General features: G+C 40.1%; 2 protein-coding genes across 8 annotated transcripts in view; one reads left to right on the top strand and one right to left on the bottom strand.

Moving 5' to 3' along the window:
• Positions 1-4,353, bottom strand: part of ubr4 (ubiquitin protein ligase E3 component n-recognin 4) — a 49,974-nt gene extending 45,621 nt beyond the window's left edge. For all 7 annotated transcript variants that reach the window (XM_041066681.1, XM_041066673.1, XM_041066655.1 and 4 more), the window contains exons 1-4: positions 4,224-4,353; positions 658-755; positions 420-523; positions 111-240 (exon numbers count right to left, since the gene is read on the bottom strand). In XM_041066681.1, coding sequence (XP_040922615.1) covers positions 111-240; positions 420-523; positions 658-755; positions 4,224-4,348 — 457 coding nt within the window. In that variant the 5' untranslated portion in view covers positions 4,349-4,353. The remainder of the gene's footprint in view (positions 1-110; positions 241-419; positions 524-657; positions 756-4,223) is intronic.
• Positions 4,354-4,916: 563 nt separating this feature from the next.
• emc1 (ER membrane protein complex subunit 1) lies at positions 4,917-15,347 on the top strand. The gene is made up of 22 exons (XM_041060791.1): positions 4,917-5,047; positions 5,529-5,656; positions 5,759-5,824; positions 5,914-6,007; positions 6,094-6,222; positions 6,312-6,438; positions 6,623-6,772; positions 6,952-7,119; positions 7,581-7,652; positions 7,983-8,081; positions 8,267-8,363; positions 9,012-9,128; positions 9,875-10,074; positions 10,296-10,445; positions 10,716-10,877; positions 11,174-11,293; positions 11,708-11,845; positions 12,706-12,879; positions 12,991-13,201; positions 13,360-13,444; positions 13,544-13,673; positions 14,052-15,347. The coding sequence occupies exons 1-22, from the start codon at positions 4,956-4,958 to the stop codon at positions 14,229-14,231; spliced, it is 2,889 nt and encodes a 962-aa protein (XP_040916725.1). The 5' UTR covers positions 4,917-4,955; the 3' UTR covers positions 14,232-15,347.
• Positions 15,348-15,504: the final 157 nt, after the last annotated feature.

Consider the following 15,504-nt stretch of genomic DNA (forward strand, 5'->3'; position numbering starts at 1 on the left):
AACTAAGTCTAAAATGCTTTTTTCAAAGTTTTTAATTTTCTTTTTTCTATAAAAAAATGGAGCAGTATTAAAAGTAATGCTAATTAGTTCCACTGTGAAGGGGAACTTACCATCTGAAAGGGTCTTGATGGTTTGAGGCAACTTGGCAGACTTCATCATAGCAGTGAAAGTAATGATTTCTGTGCGATCTAGTCTGCTGCAACCAGTGCAAAGTCCTTTTATTAGAAGAATCAGATGTTTCTGAGGAAAAAACAAACAGCATCACTCATCACAATTTAACTTGTGGGCTTATACAGAAAATAACGTCCTTTCAAGCAGAAAATAGCTACCAGAGAAAAATTTAGCAGCATTTTGTCTGTCTGGTGTAAACTGAATACAGTCCCACAACATTACACTCTCCCCTGCAGTCTGTCTCTTACCTGTGATACTGCACATGCCTCATCTGGGTTCTCCAAGCGCAGTAATGAGAACTCAATCAATACTTTGCACGCCGCAGCAACCGACAGCAGCTGATTTCTTGGTACTAGAGAGACAAAGCAAAAATAATTTACTGGCTGGTAGAAACATTACCAATAACATTTAAATATTGTAGCTGAAAAGCAGTAGTAATTTATCTATTACATCAAAGAAAGAAAGAAAAAGAAAAAAAATACATACTTTGTCCACATACTGTGGTGATGTAATGTGCAGAGAGTGCCACGAACGATGAGTAGAAAGGCTCATACTGTTTGTCATGGTGAAGAATGTCTGATTCACTGCAAATGACAAGTGAAATATCTCATTAAATACTGTCAATATTAATTTTGATAGATCATTGCATTTTTCTAAATGGACTGAGAGAGAGCTGGGAGAGACAGAACAGAAAGACGACATTGTGGTGCTTCTAAGAGAAGCGCTTACGTCTGGAGAACTTAATAACACCCATAATATTTGTCTGCTGCCTTGTTTGAGGTTGTTACCTGTTTAGCTTCCCAGATGGACCTGGAGAAATTATTATTCTATAGGAACATCTGTGTGCATTTAGCCACATTTCACAAACTGCGACAGTTTCTTATTAGTGAGTGTCGATGAATGTATTCTCACATTAAAAAGAAGAAAACAGAACTGGCCCTGATTGTCAGTATAGTGACACAGCACTGTGCATTGCCCTCTGGTGCACCGTCTACGCAGTCTTCTCTAAAATGCCTGAGAGATCTGCTCTTTGGCTAATTGCAGTCTGCCACAAGAGAAAATCACTTTGTAGTTAATTATGCAGTTAGGATTAGCCTATTTAATGCCCTGAAAACACCTGGAAACACACAGATTTGATATAATGTTACTGATGAAAAACATCAGCAACGCCCTACACCATCTTTCCAGCAGCGACACAAACTGCCCGAGCCAAGTGACACCTCTTCAATCTGTGATCTGATCACATACTTCCAGGCAGAAGGAAGGCCGTCTGTGTTGCTGGAAACCGACCTGTGTGAATAACCCATTCTTAGTCCTTGACAGGGACATGAACCCTGCATTTTTGCATCTTATCTGTACTAAACATACTGGTGAATGTTTCTCTGCAGCATCCAATACATTAATCTTCTCAAGACAGTACAAAAGCACTTCAATGTGCCGCTCCAAAGAAATATACAGCTCCAAGTGTCTACAATCACCAAAACAGATAAATACACAGAAAACAGCTCTGCTTTCTAAAATTCAAAAACAAAATCATCATTTCTCCAGCTCCTACTTATCCTAAAACAAGCCTGCAAGTACTGCTGATTAGGTCATTTTATTGCCTTTTTTTCCTGACCACAAAGAAGCTGCACATTATTAGGGTCAAGGAAATGTAACACATATAACTACATTTCCTTCAAATTTCAAGAGTGCAATGAAAAACTGAGCTTTCAGTGACTATGCACTTAGTAAAAATAAGCTTCAGACATTTCTGTTCAATTTAGCTGTTATTTAGTTTTAAATTCAACTTTTAACTCATTAGGAGCATGTGTGTATGGCTGTTTGTAAATGTAGCTGTTCAAGTATGCATGCTGTCTGTCTGTATTTGTGTTATGCTGACAACAAAACTGTTGTAGACACCAGCTTTTCTGTTAAAGAGAAAAAAAGTCAAACCAGTCTTACAGGTCTCATTCAGCGTAATCTGAAGATTTTGGAAACTCTTGAATGGTCGATGTGGCTGAAAAATTCTTTACGTTTGCGTAGCTAATGAACGAGCATTACAAACGTTATAGCAATATCAAACATGTATACCAACCGGCCCCCTCTGAGGCTTAGAGACTAAATTAGTATTTTTGATATGTTAGATGTTTTTTTCTTCTTTTAAATTATAAAAAAATTAAATTCACTATGAAATGACTTCTAATGAAAAAAGCTTTTGTGAAGTCAAACTGGACTTCATTCCATCAAAACATCGGACAGAGAACGCCTAAATTTTCAAAATAACACAGCCAATCTGTGCAATCTCAAACTGGAATAATAGTCAACATTGATTTTATAAATAATAACTGCAATGAACAGGGTATGAAAAATAAAATCAATGCGGCTACTAACAACAAAGTTGCAATAACAGACATTCTGTTACGTGAAATCTCTGCACTTATGCAGGCTTTTGGCAGCATGACATAGTAAAGTCAAAGTGAGCCTGAAAAATTTGTGTGGCTAAACCAAGTCCACATAATCTATACCATATAAATAGATTACGTATAACATCAATAATATACACCATTACTTTAGCAATATAAGCCTACTTCTTTAGTAACCACAGAATTACAAAGCCCCCTGTCCTCAGGAAATACCTAATTAAAGATAAGACAGGAGCATTACCACTGATATTAGTAGAACTTGGCTTTTGGTGCTTTCTTCTGGTGTGGTCTGAATTTTACATTTGCTCTCCATATACTCTTAGAGCCTAGTGAGAAACAGGCTTGTTAAGGTTACTCGACTAAAAAAAGACTATCTACGTTTTCTCCAACATGACTATTACATAATGGACTGTTAGGATAGTTAAGGCTCCTCACAGGATGAGGCAACCAAGCAACTGTTTTACTTTAGATACTTGCCGGTAGCTTGTTTTATTTGAAAACGAAACTAACAGGCTTGGTAGCAGTGGCGCTCATATTTGCAGGTTGCTTGTTGCTTCGGAAAATGAAACCAATAAACACAGCAGGAAGCTCTTGAACGCCCAGAGGGATCAGCTGATGTCACAACTGAACAGGAGTATCAGGTGACATCCTGGCTAACGTACACTGCAGGTACACAACTGACTTGATAATCACTTCATGGTGATGTATACATGGGCGAAATGTCCACAAGCTGCCTAGTTTTACGAGAGAATCAGTTAAAAGTCCCCGACAATAGTTATGACTGGCTCTAACACTCGCCTCCAAAGACAAGCTCTCCTAGAGTGACAAGCACTGCACCAGCCCTTTTTATGGTTTAGCACAATGTCGGTTTTCCAACAACACCTTTAGCCTTGTGTTTAATTACGCAGCAACATTGCTAGGTTATCATTTGATTGATAATGCAATAACGGCAGCCCATCACCACCCCATCAAAACTGAGTGGACAGAACAGGATCTCCGCCTACTTTCAGCCCAACCACAGAACAGATAACGATAAACTGAAGGGCTGTTAACCAGTTAACACATAAACAGTCTTTGGACATGACCCGAGTAAACAGGATATAGCAAGCTCAGCATACAAGCCGAATCACATTTAGCTAAGTGAGGTTAGCTGACGTAGTCAAATATAACTGTGGCCATTTCAACGATACGTTATCCAGTCCGTTTGGAAGGCCCATTAGTTCGCTTGCTGGCTAATGTTTGTGTTAGCTAGCTAATGATGAAGCAAATTCCATACCCGTTACATAGCGACGTCGATTAACGTTTACACAATGAAAATGTTATATTAAAGATCAACGTCCATTGGTCATGTGTTGTGCCTTGTTTCAAACCGTTTAAGAGTTACCAGCCTAGACAAGCTGCACAGCATTTTGAGTAAGTTAGCTGCCGTTAGCTCACTAGCTAACGTCAGCAACTGACTCGATGCCAGTGGAAGTTAAGCTCAGGTAGCTTGCTAGCTGCTAACGTTAGCTGAGTGGGTAACGTTTCCAATTGAACTTAACCAAATGAGCTAAGTTAGCAAGTTAGCCAGCCAGCTAGCTCCTGGGTGGACATGGCCTGTGTCTTATCAAACTGTGACCCGCAATTTATTGACATGTAACCGGTTACCTGTTGATTATAGATCCAATAAGCTGAGGTAGCTCCTTCGTTTCAAAAGCGGTGTAAGAAGCCGATAAAAGCGGCCGCACTGCCGCTGTCCATTCGTGTTCCCCATCTCCTCCGCTCGACGCCATCTTGAAATCCCGTAGAAAAAACTTGCTACTGGAACAAGAAACTGTGAAGGTAAATCACAGGGGGCGCTAAAAATCTGTATGCCTCAAACCTCATCCTGGTCACTCATTTACATTTACTCTTTGCCTTTGTTCCCACTGGACTGCACAGTGGGGCAGGATTCGTTTTCTGGCTTATCGTTTAAAAACTAATCATTTCTATTGTGTATGGTACAAGGACATTTCTAGAATTACTTTTATTTTAAATAATGTTCACAACTGACCATAAGTCCAATTAAAATGTTTTGCCAAATTGTGCCTGCATAAAAAAAGAAATAAAATAAAAACAAAGGTTAAACAGGGCAAATTTATCTTGGCCAAAAGCTATTTAATTCATTACATTGAACAATATTGCTCCACAATATTGTTTAAATATCTGCAGGTAGAAGACAGTTGAACATTTTTACCTAATAAACCGACACCTGTCTGTTTAATCGTGGTCACCCCATTTGGAACTGTGTGTCTTTCTCGCCACTAGGGGGCAGCACCTTTCAGCCACCGGACAAAAAGGAAGCCAGTCACCGTCCGACTTCCTCCTTCCCTTGAAGAGCAAGCTAAAGCTACTGCTGCAATGGCAAAGCTAATTTTGTTGTGCCTGAAATTTATTATTTTATATAGCACTGTCGAGGCCGTGTTCGAGGATCAAGTAGGAAAATTTGACTGGTAAGAGGAATACAAAGAACGAACTAAATATGTGTCCCATTTAGAGTCATGTTTTAATGTGGAGATGCTAATGCTAACACCTGTCACAGCCACTAGCTGCGACCCGGTGTGTTTGAGCTGGACTTTGTATGAGAGAACAGGCCAAAAGAAAAAATCAAATTAAATGAATATAAGAGTCTTTAATTACTAGGTTCGCTCAGGTGCTGTTAGCTTGTTCACACTTGTACATTTGCCACTAGGAAGCTAATGATTCAGTAAAGTCAATAAGAATATAAATATGAATGAAAGTGATCTCTAAGCATTTGGAAAGCATTGTAACTTAACCGACAGTAACCAGTACACTGCCCACTAATATATATATCAATTTTAATTTGAGCTGTTTGTCATATTACTGGTGTATGATCTCTGTACTGACACAGTCATTGCCTTAACCATAACTATAAACTAGCTTGTTGACCCCCCTCTCTCTTGTGATTCATAGGAGGCAACAATATGTAGGCAAGGTTCGTTTTTCTCATTTCGACACACACATGCAGTCATCCAAAAAGGTGCTTCTGGCTACAGAGAAGAATGTTTTTGCTGCACTCAACACCAGGACTGGAGAATTATGTGAGTATTTGGTTAGTCTCTCATACTAGATAGTCCTGTTGGTCCAAGTACATAACAATGACATTAATGATCTTAAATTACTGCTTTCAATGTCTGCTACAGTCTGGCGACATGTGGACAAGATTGGATCAGAGGGAAACATTGATGCTCTTCTGCAACATGGACAAGGTGATTTTTGTGATTGCAGTTGGGCTTATAGAGCTTTTAGTTCCTCCACTGAAAGCAGATACCTCATTAACTGATTTTTTGTTTCCTAGATGCGGTACTGGTGGTTGGTAATGGTCGTCTGCTGCGCTCCTGGGAGATAAATGTTGGTGGTTTGAACTGGGAGATTGTGCTTGACTCTGGCAGGTGACTAACTCTTTGAGTGGCAGTGAGTGAGTTTATAAATGCCCTTATTTTGATTAGGTGTTAACTGACCTTGTTATACATTTTAGTTTCCAGGCAGCATGTTTGGTTGGACAGCAAGACACAGTGAAACATGTGGCTGTCTTGAAGAAAGCTGCCATCTCTCTCCATTACCTTTCTAATGGACATCAAAGATGGATAGAGAATCTTCCAGAAAGGTAAATGACCGTATTTTAGATTTATTATGTCAACACTATGAAATTAATATTATAAAAATTGGTAACTTTCAATCTATTTATCTCTACAGCGAAACCATAGATTACCAGGCTGTGTATTCAGGTGGAAATGGTGAAGTTTATGCTCTGGGAGTCGTTCCCCATTCCCACATTACTATTGTTGCTTACAGTGTGGAGGATGGAGAGATAATCAAGCAGGTAATTCTGGTTAATTGTAGCTTTGTAAAATATATAGATGCTTTGTAGAATATAATTATTATAATATTGGGATACTCAAATAAAATGCAAACATTGTTTTGAATACGTCAATGAAACCACATTAATGTAGCATTGTATTAATAAAACTCCACATTTCTGACGCCTTTGCTTGGGTTGTCCTCAGATCTCAGTCGAGGCTCCGTGGCTGTCCAGCATACAGGCCAGTTGTGCAGTGGTCGGACAGGGGATGTTGACATGTGTGGATTCTGCAACAGTGTCCTTGTACATGCTTGACTTACATGTGCAGTCGCATATAACCCAGATCCCCCTGCAGGTACCCACCAAAGTAAAATAAAATCAGTCAAATTTTTTCTACTTTATGATATAACAATTTGGGTCTTCTGCTGTGGTATGTGAAAGTCTCCAATCCTCTCTTTTCTCTGCATTTCTCTACCAACACAATAGAACTGTCTCTACTATTTTTACAGTGTATTTCCATTTGTCTTCTTCTAGTCACTGGGACTTGAAGCTGCCCCCGGCTTCCATCCCACACTGGTGTCCACTCAGCCCAACGCAGCTCGGCCACCGCTGTCAGAGTTCTTCCTTCAGCTCGGGCCTGAACACTACCTGCTTCTCCAGCTCAGCAATGGTCAGATAGTTACACTGAGGGATTTTAAGCCGGTACGTAACTGTTTCTCTATGCTGCACTTCTGTCTCATACAGCATTGAGATTTTGTCAGTTAAAATCCAAATTACTTGTTGTTTCTAATGTTTTCTTTATAAGAGTGTTTGTTCTTTTTAGAGTACTTACTATGGTATTGCAATTATTGTACATCACTCTGGATAAAAGCCTAAAATGTAAATGTCAGATGGCTTTCTTGATCAAGTATTTGACTGTCAGAGGCAAATGGGTGGGTAACATCTACAGAAGGAAATGCTACAAATTTCCAGGCTATCTGTAAAGCAAAAATCGCAGTATTTTCTTGTAAATATGTCCGCACTGTAGGTTATAAAGTATCCTAAAATGTAATATTTTTATGATCTTTAAAAAAAAGGGTAAATCTCTGTGTCGTGCTGAGATATTGCAGTAGTTAGTTTTGTGAAAATGATTGATGATGCATTTACTTTGTCTCGGTTCAAAGGCAATGCTGGTGTCATTTTCTACCACTGGAGAGAAAACTGTTGCTGCTGTCATGTCACCCAAGAACAGAACTGTGAGTTAATGAGAAATTGTGCATTCAAATTTTTTTTAGTATGTGGTTTACTCCTTTTGGCACATGAATGGTACAGTATATATCAGAAGATTTAGTACAGTCTTAGTTGTCCCCTTGTTTGCTTGATGTGTGATTGGCATGTTGATGAATAAATCACATGTGTTACACTGTAGCTGAGAACACTTCCTAGTCAGGCTTCTTACGTGGCTGTTCAGTTGTAGAGATAGTTTAAATAGTCTTTTGATCTTAATTCAATGTGTCTTTAAAAGTCAAGAGTCTATTTCTTTTTTCCCCACTGTGAAAGATATGGTATGTGCTTCTTCCTCTCAGGCTTGCAGTGTTAACCTGTTTAGTGCAGAAACTGGACGCAGACTTCTTGACACAACACTGATTTTTAATATGGATCCCAATGGTGGGAAACCAGAGAAGGTATGTCTATGCTGTTTTTCCCCAGTGATTCTGCGGCTGGTCGCACAATCTTGGCTTTTATACAACGTTGAACATGATGACTTTCAGAGCAGATCAGTTTAGTTTGGGAGCTGGCTTATGTATATCAATCTTTATGGTGTTAACAACGGCTTTCCAATCTAAGTCATTTTTATTCTGTCTCTCAGCTGTATGTACAGGCATTCCTCAAGAAAGATGACTCGGTTGGCTACAGGGTCATGGTACAGACAGAAGACCACACACTGACTTTCATACAACAGCCAGGTATGGATGGCAAAAACTGGAAGCTTTATCAGTGTTGGAGAGTGTCTGTCTGCACTGTTAATTTTATCTGAAGTATTGGTGTGAACTTGTCAGTTTTGATTCTACCACTGAGGGGCGCCAACGTTTCAAAATTTCATAGTAACAAAGCAACAGACAAAATAAAAGCAGTCCATCTTTTTTCCAGGGATGTAGTTTGGCCAGGTCCCACAGCAATGCAAAAGTCTGGTCCATAAAGTTGACTGCATGTGGTGTGTGGTTGAGAATAATGCTAATGGTCAGTGGTCATTAGGTGAAATCTTTGATTTATGTGCGAGTCTAGCCCTCGTGGTGTTTACTGTTAAGATTCAGTAGATCTTTCCAAAGTGCAAAAAGACTGGTGAGCCATGCTTTTGCCTTATGATAACATTTTGCTACATTTCCACCTCTTAATCACCATAAATACTGCCAACATCTGACCACTGTGTGGAGCACAAACAGACTCTCTGTTTTCGTAATGTACACATAATCTTGTCCTTTCCACAAGCACGCAGAGGAGAAAAATGCGTCATGTCATAATTCACAGAAAGCGTCAGCGCAAACTGCATACTGTCACAGGGTGTGGAATATGGAATGAATGATTACAGAACAATAATAAGTCTTGTTTTCCAGGGCGTGTAATATGGACAAGAGAGGAGGCCCTGTCTGATGTGGTGACAATGGAAATGGTGGATCTGCCCCTCACAGGAACGCAGGCAGAGCTGGAGGGAGAGTTTGGCAAAAAGGCCGGTAAATGTCAAACCAGAATTCCTTCTTTATGTTTTTTACTCCCACGTTTCCATCTTCAATTACCAATCCCTGCTGTGGATAAGTATTCAATATTTTATCTGTTATTTTCAGTAGCTCCCAAATTCTCCTGCATGTTCTAGAAAAGTTAGGACAGTTGTCTAATTTCTAATCTTATCCGTCTTGTGAAGCTTGATCATTTTGACATTTGTTATCCACTAATTTAGAACTAGTAGTTAACTTTAGTTTTGTTGCTTTTACTTTTAGCCTTACTTCAGCTGCCCAGCACCTGTATTCAGTCATCACACTTGTAGCTTTTATTTGTACAGTTGCTGCAGGCAGACGGCCAGTTAAAAAACAGTTCTCGGGGAATGTTGAGGTCATGTATCTGTTGGTTGCTGTTAGCTTCACTTCCTTCTGTTTTGTCCTGTTTTTATTGCTGCGTTTGGATTCAGCCATTCAAGGTAACAGACTCCTCTTCAGTAACACTTGATTGCTTGTCTTAAGGTTAGGGTCTCCTGAACCTTCTCTAAGTCACACATGATGCAAGCAGTAGGCTGCTACCTAACAAGTATTATTTTACTGTATTTTAGTTTTCACACAGTGATCAGTCATCCATAGAGCATTTTAATATTGTGAGGTGCACCTGTGCTTTGCTTGCAGCGACAATATGTCCGCTGCAACAAAGGTCTAATAAGCTGTGATTCTTAAATCTCATCCTTAAATGCTCATGCTGTAATTTTGTCCAGATGGCCTGATGTCCATGGTGCTGAAGAGGCTCTCCTCTCAGTTGACCTTGCTGCAGGCCTGGATCTCCCACCTCTGGAAGCTGTTCTACGACGCACGGAAGCCTCGCAGTCAAGTCAAAAATGACGTGACCATCGAGAACCTGTCCAGAGATGAGTTCAACTTGCAGAAAATGATGGTTATGGTTACTGCATCTGGGAAAGTACGAAGCTAAAGCTTACCCTCTCACTTAGTGTTCAGTAGATGAGCTGTGCTGCACAGTTGTGGTCAAACTAGATTGTGTTGTTGTTGTTTTTTTTGTTTGTCTAACATCAAACAAGGCTTAAAGTAAAACTGGATGGAGTCTAATAAATAGACTCCATCAGACTTTTCTGAAACTCACTTCTTCCTGTACAGTTCATCCTTTGCTTCTTTTCTGTTAAGCTCTTTGGAATCGACAGCAAGACCGGCAGTATTTTATGGAGGCACTACCTGGACAACATCCCAGCTAATGCTGCCTTCAAACTAATGGTGCAGCGGACCACGGCACACTTCCCTCATCCCCCACAGTGCACTCTGCTCATCAAAGACAAGGTATTTAATAATAAGGGTTCTGAGCTCTGTGGTTAAAGAACTTATGGGATTCAGTTTCATTATCTTGTGGGCTGCTTAAACTTAAAGCAGAGTTGTTATCTGAAAAGAGACATTAGAGATAAAGATTTTGCTCAGCATGTATAAGCATAAGAAAATCTTTCTTATGCTTTTTTTTAATACTTTTTTTGTTCTGACCTGTAATTTTAGAAGTATTGTATGTTTATTTTTACCGTTTCTTATCATTTTTTTATCTGTTTTTTTTTTAATCAGGACACAGGCCTGGCCACACTCCATGTATTTAACCCCATCTTTGGAAAGAAGAGTCACATCACTCCACCCACTCTGCCTCAGCCAATACTTCAGTCACTCATGCTGCCGCTCATGGACCAGGACTATGCTAAGGTCTTACTTCTCGTAGATGACCAGTACAAGGTCAGTGCCAAACTGTAAACCAGATCAACATTCTGAATGAACTATTACATATACTGTAGGTTGTGTCTCAAAACCATTTGTATACACTCCCATCAGACCAACACTCATAGATTCAGATCTTTCTTCTTTTTATTCTTTGATTCATTCTGTCTGTCTGTGGACAGGTTGTACAAAACAGTACAAAATTGTATAAATATAGAGTTTAACTGCAGTGACACTCTGTGTTTTGGGTCCACAATATTGTCAACTGAGAAACGGCCTGTAAAAACTATATCATCTTACTGGTTTTTCCCCAGGTGTCTGCCTTTCCTTCTACAAAGAATGTGCTGCAGCAGCTCCAGGAGATGGCCTCATCCATATTCTTTTACCTTGTTGACTCCAGCCAGGGAAGACTTTCTGGCTACAGGCTACGAACGGCAAGTCAACTATTTTTTTGTGCTGCACTGTTTCAAAGTTCTTTGCACACAAGTTTTAGAAAGCCTTGCCAACACCAGGCTTCAGCTTTTGGTTGCCAAAGATGATGACAATGGTTGCAATATTTATATTGTTTATAAATTTCTTCTATATTTCAGCCATAGGAGAAGTGATCAGAAACATTCAAATATATTTGACATAATAATAATACTTAATAGAGTGTATGTGACTAAGACTTTCTTCAGAGGTTCTCAGTTTGAATATAAAGTGGCCAAGCACAATAATGTGTAAAATATCCTGAGAATGAACATTACACCATGAGGTCTGTTCATTGTTCCTGTTCTCACTGTGAGCTATCACAAAATCACCTGACTGATTGGAAGAAAGAATGAATGTGGATGTTTTTGTGTTCTCAGGACTTGTCCACTGAGCTGATCTGGGAGGTGGTCGTCCCAGCCGAGGTACAGAGGATTGTCGCGGTCAAAGGGAAAAGGCCCAATGAGCATGTGCACTCCCAGGGCAGAGTAATGGGAGACCGCAGTGTCCTATATAAGGTACAGTGACTTCCCCTAAAGCCTTACTAACTCTGCGGATTGGGAAAGACTGTTGAGAAAGTTTAAAAATTATGCTGTTGCTCTTATTTGTGATGGATTTGGTCTGTTCTGCCCCGTCTTTCCCACCTCAGTCATAAAGACGGAGTCACTCCCCGTCGTCTGATGTAAACTGAGAACTCATCTTTCCAAGAAACATAGCATGTCATGTCACTGTTTCCCCAGTGAATCATAATCAGTCTCTCCCACTGACTCTGAATAAGAATCAGAGTCAGTGGGAATAAGAAACAGTTTTTTTTACACTCTTTATTATAGTTCTTTCCTGCTCCTTGCTGCAGTGTTCAGGACATCTCACAATATTAATGTGTGGAAAAGGACAAATAACAAACTGGTGTCTTACCTTCTCTTAGAGCTTTATTAGTCGTGTGGGAAAAATAGTCCTATAGGTGACTCTAGAGGGAAAATGTGGGTCATTATTATCATCAGGAATTTTCCCATAAGGATTCAAAATCTCCAGTCATCTGTCCAGTAAGCGCTGATCAATGTGTTGGACAGACTGATGGGACAGTGAGCACTGCCATATTTTAGGCCTTGCTGCTAGCGGTGCAACATTTTTATCAGACACAGCCACAAAAGCCACTTTGTTATTTTGTGATTCAGTAGATCCTGTATATTTTTAAATGGAGAGAGATGCTATTTTAGACCTAGACATCACACCCTATCATTAAGGTTGTTAACATGTCTGGAAATGTGTAACTGAAAGACACCTCTGCTTTAAATATGATCAAAAAAATCTGTCTTTTCACAAAATATGTATTTTTCAACTTTGATTAAAATGCTGAATTTATCAAATTTTTTTATAGTACTTGAACCCCAATCTGCTGGCCGTGGTGACTGAGAGCACAGACTCACATCAGGAGCGCAGCTTTGTCGGGATCCTGTTGATTGATGGCGTGACTGGTCGCATCTTCCACGAGGCCGTTCAGAGAAAGGCCAGAGGACCGGTTCACGTTGTGCACTCTGAAAACTGGGTGGTGGTGAGTGTTTAGTAACAGCTACAGTTACAACTGAACATTGAATACATTAACACACAGACTTCGTGGGATCTGCCTGCTGAATGTGTCCCCTGCCTCCGTTTGACTCCGCAGTACGAGTACTGGAGCACCAAGTCTCGCAGGAACGAGTTCTCTGTTATTGAACTGTATGAAGGAATGGAGCTCTACAACAGCACCGTGTTCAGCTCGCTGGATCGACCACACGCTCCTCAAGTGCTTCAGCAGTCTTACATTTTCCCCTCTTCCATTTCTACCATGGAGGCCACTCTGACCGAGAAGGGCATCACCAGCCGCCATCTGCTCAGTGAGTCTCAGTGGCATGTGTTGCTTTCTGCCACATATTTTCCACTTAGATACAGATTTGAGAACAACCCACCTTTTCTCATAAACGAAAAGGTCTTTTCAACATTGTTTGGCCCAGTGCCATTTTTTTAATGTTTCTTTGGCTTTGCTTTGTCACAGTTGGCTTGCCATCTGGAGGGATTTTGTCATTGCCCAAGATGTTCCTGGACCCTCGGAGGCCAGAAATAGTGTCTGAGCAAAGCCGGTAAGCCCTTCAGTCATATATGTTTCAGAAGATTTTATAGATATTTTTCTTTTTTTTTTTTCCTTTTTGATCAGTCTAACCTGTTCACTTAATCTCCAGTGAAGAGAACCTGATCCCATACGCACCAGAGTTGCTGATCCGTACAGAGTGGTTCATCAACTACAATCAGACTGTATCAAGAGTGCGAGGAATTCACACTGCCCCCTCTGGGCTTGAGTCGACCTGTCTGGTGAGTCTGCCCTCACGATACTAACAAACGCATTTAATGACGATTACCAGGACAGAAGAGCCTTCAAACTTTAGCTGCTGTCTGCCTCATTAGAAAAATGTTTTGACAGAAAGATGGCGTGGAAAGCTTTTATTTTTGTTCTGCCTTTTTTCAGCTGCCACTGTGTATTAAAATTACATTTTTGCTTTTTCTCCAGCAACTTGAACACAGTAATTTATGGTGTCGTCTGTTTTTGTTTTTTGCTGAGTAAATGACTCAGTACTGTGGCCATAAAATTTCAATCTATCCAAAAGAGGTGTTGCTAAAGTCAACACAATGTTTTCTCCCCTTCAGCTAAATAAAACTTCAATCTGATAATGTTACTTATTTCCTTTTTAGGTGGTGGCATATGGTCTGGACATCTATCAGACACGCGTGTATCCCTCAAAGCAGTTCGACGTTCTAAAAGACGACTACGACTACATGCTGATCAGCAGCGTACTCTTTGCTCTTTTCTTTGCCACCATGATCAGCAAACGCCTGGCAGAAGTCAAACTGCTCAACCGGGCCTGGCGGTAAAGCGATCGTCAAAATCCCATCTCTGACAGCCCAGAGGCTGCACGAAGGACCTCAGCCCGAGGAGATGAGACGGCTGAGGCCCGTGCCTGTAGAAGAACACAGGTCAAAGTTCAATAAGGCCCATAAAGGAACTGCAGGGGTGAGGGTACAGCAGGGTGGGGGTGAGAGGAGGGGTTAGCAAAGGTTTTTCTGTGTTTATTTTTTAACTTATTTTGCAAGCACAAGGAATTATTTCATCGTAGAATAATTGTTTTGTTTTTTTTGTTGTGCCATGTCATTTTGATTAAATGTTTAACACATAACTAATTCTGAATGAACAAGACATGGATTTATTAAATCATGGAGTTTGTAAAGTTGGTGTCTGCATTCTCCAGAACCAAGTCAGGAAAAAAGGTTTGAGCTTTGATCTTTTAAATGAATATATTTACAGTCAGGAGGCAAAGCTGCTGACGCATTTCAGCATAAAGCGTTCCTCAAAGCACGATGCTGAAATGCGTCAGAAGATTGCTGTTTTTTTTTTCAGTTCCACCTTTTTTCCTGACTTGGTTCTGAAGCGAGTAGACTACAGAACCCAGCAGTAGAATTTTTCAAAGACAGATCACCTGACTGAACTTCAGCGCAGGAGAAGCGCGCCTGTTTCCTCTTATGAACACATTTAAAAGTTAGATACTTAAGCAACAATAGTGTTTTGGGTTTTTTTTTTTTCAAGATTATGTTTTACTACATTTCTTCTTCCTTACACTGCTCCAATGGAGAGTAATAATAAATGTAGAGGTCAGAGGAAAGGGACACAGAAGACATGCAGCACATGAGCATGATGTGGTACAACACCATAGTTGTATGGTTTGTACTTTTAGCCTCCTGAAACACCATGATACCCAAACGCCATATGGTTGATGGCAAATGAACTGTGAATATAAAGTGAGGAGATAATGTAGCATGGACAAGAAATGGTTATTTGTGCTTTCCTGAAGGCTCTCCGACTAAAGGCACTGTCACACTGTCTCCACCATCATTCGCTTGACCAAGGAAACTGACCAACAGTAGCCTTTATTTTATGTACATCAATCATCCTGCTGATGTTAACGCTCCATTAAAATTTGTCTCAGAACTCCAGTTTGAGTGTTTCCCTGCTTTGCCAAACTTTCTGAGAGGATGTTGTTTGATTAGAATTAGACATTTTTCAAGTAGACATCATATATCTTCTAGGTGCAGGACTTTTAAAAGTATTGTAAATGTGTTCACTTGTTCTTATCTAGTGTAGGTTGCAATG

The sequence above is a fragment of the Toxotes jaculatrix genome, chromosome 2 (genome assembly GCF_017976425.1).
Source record: "Toxotes jaculatrix isolate fToxJac2 chromosome 2, fToxJac2.pri, whole genome shotgun sequence".
NCBI lineage: Eukaryota > Metazoa > Chordata > Actinopteri > Toxotidae > Toxotes > Toxotes jaculatrix.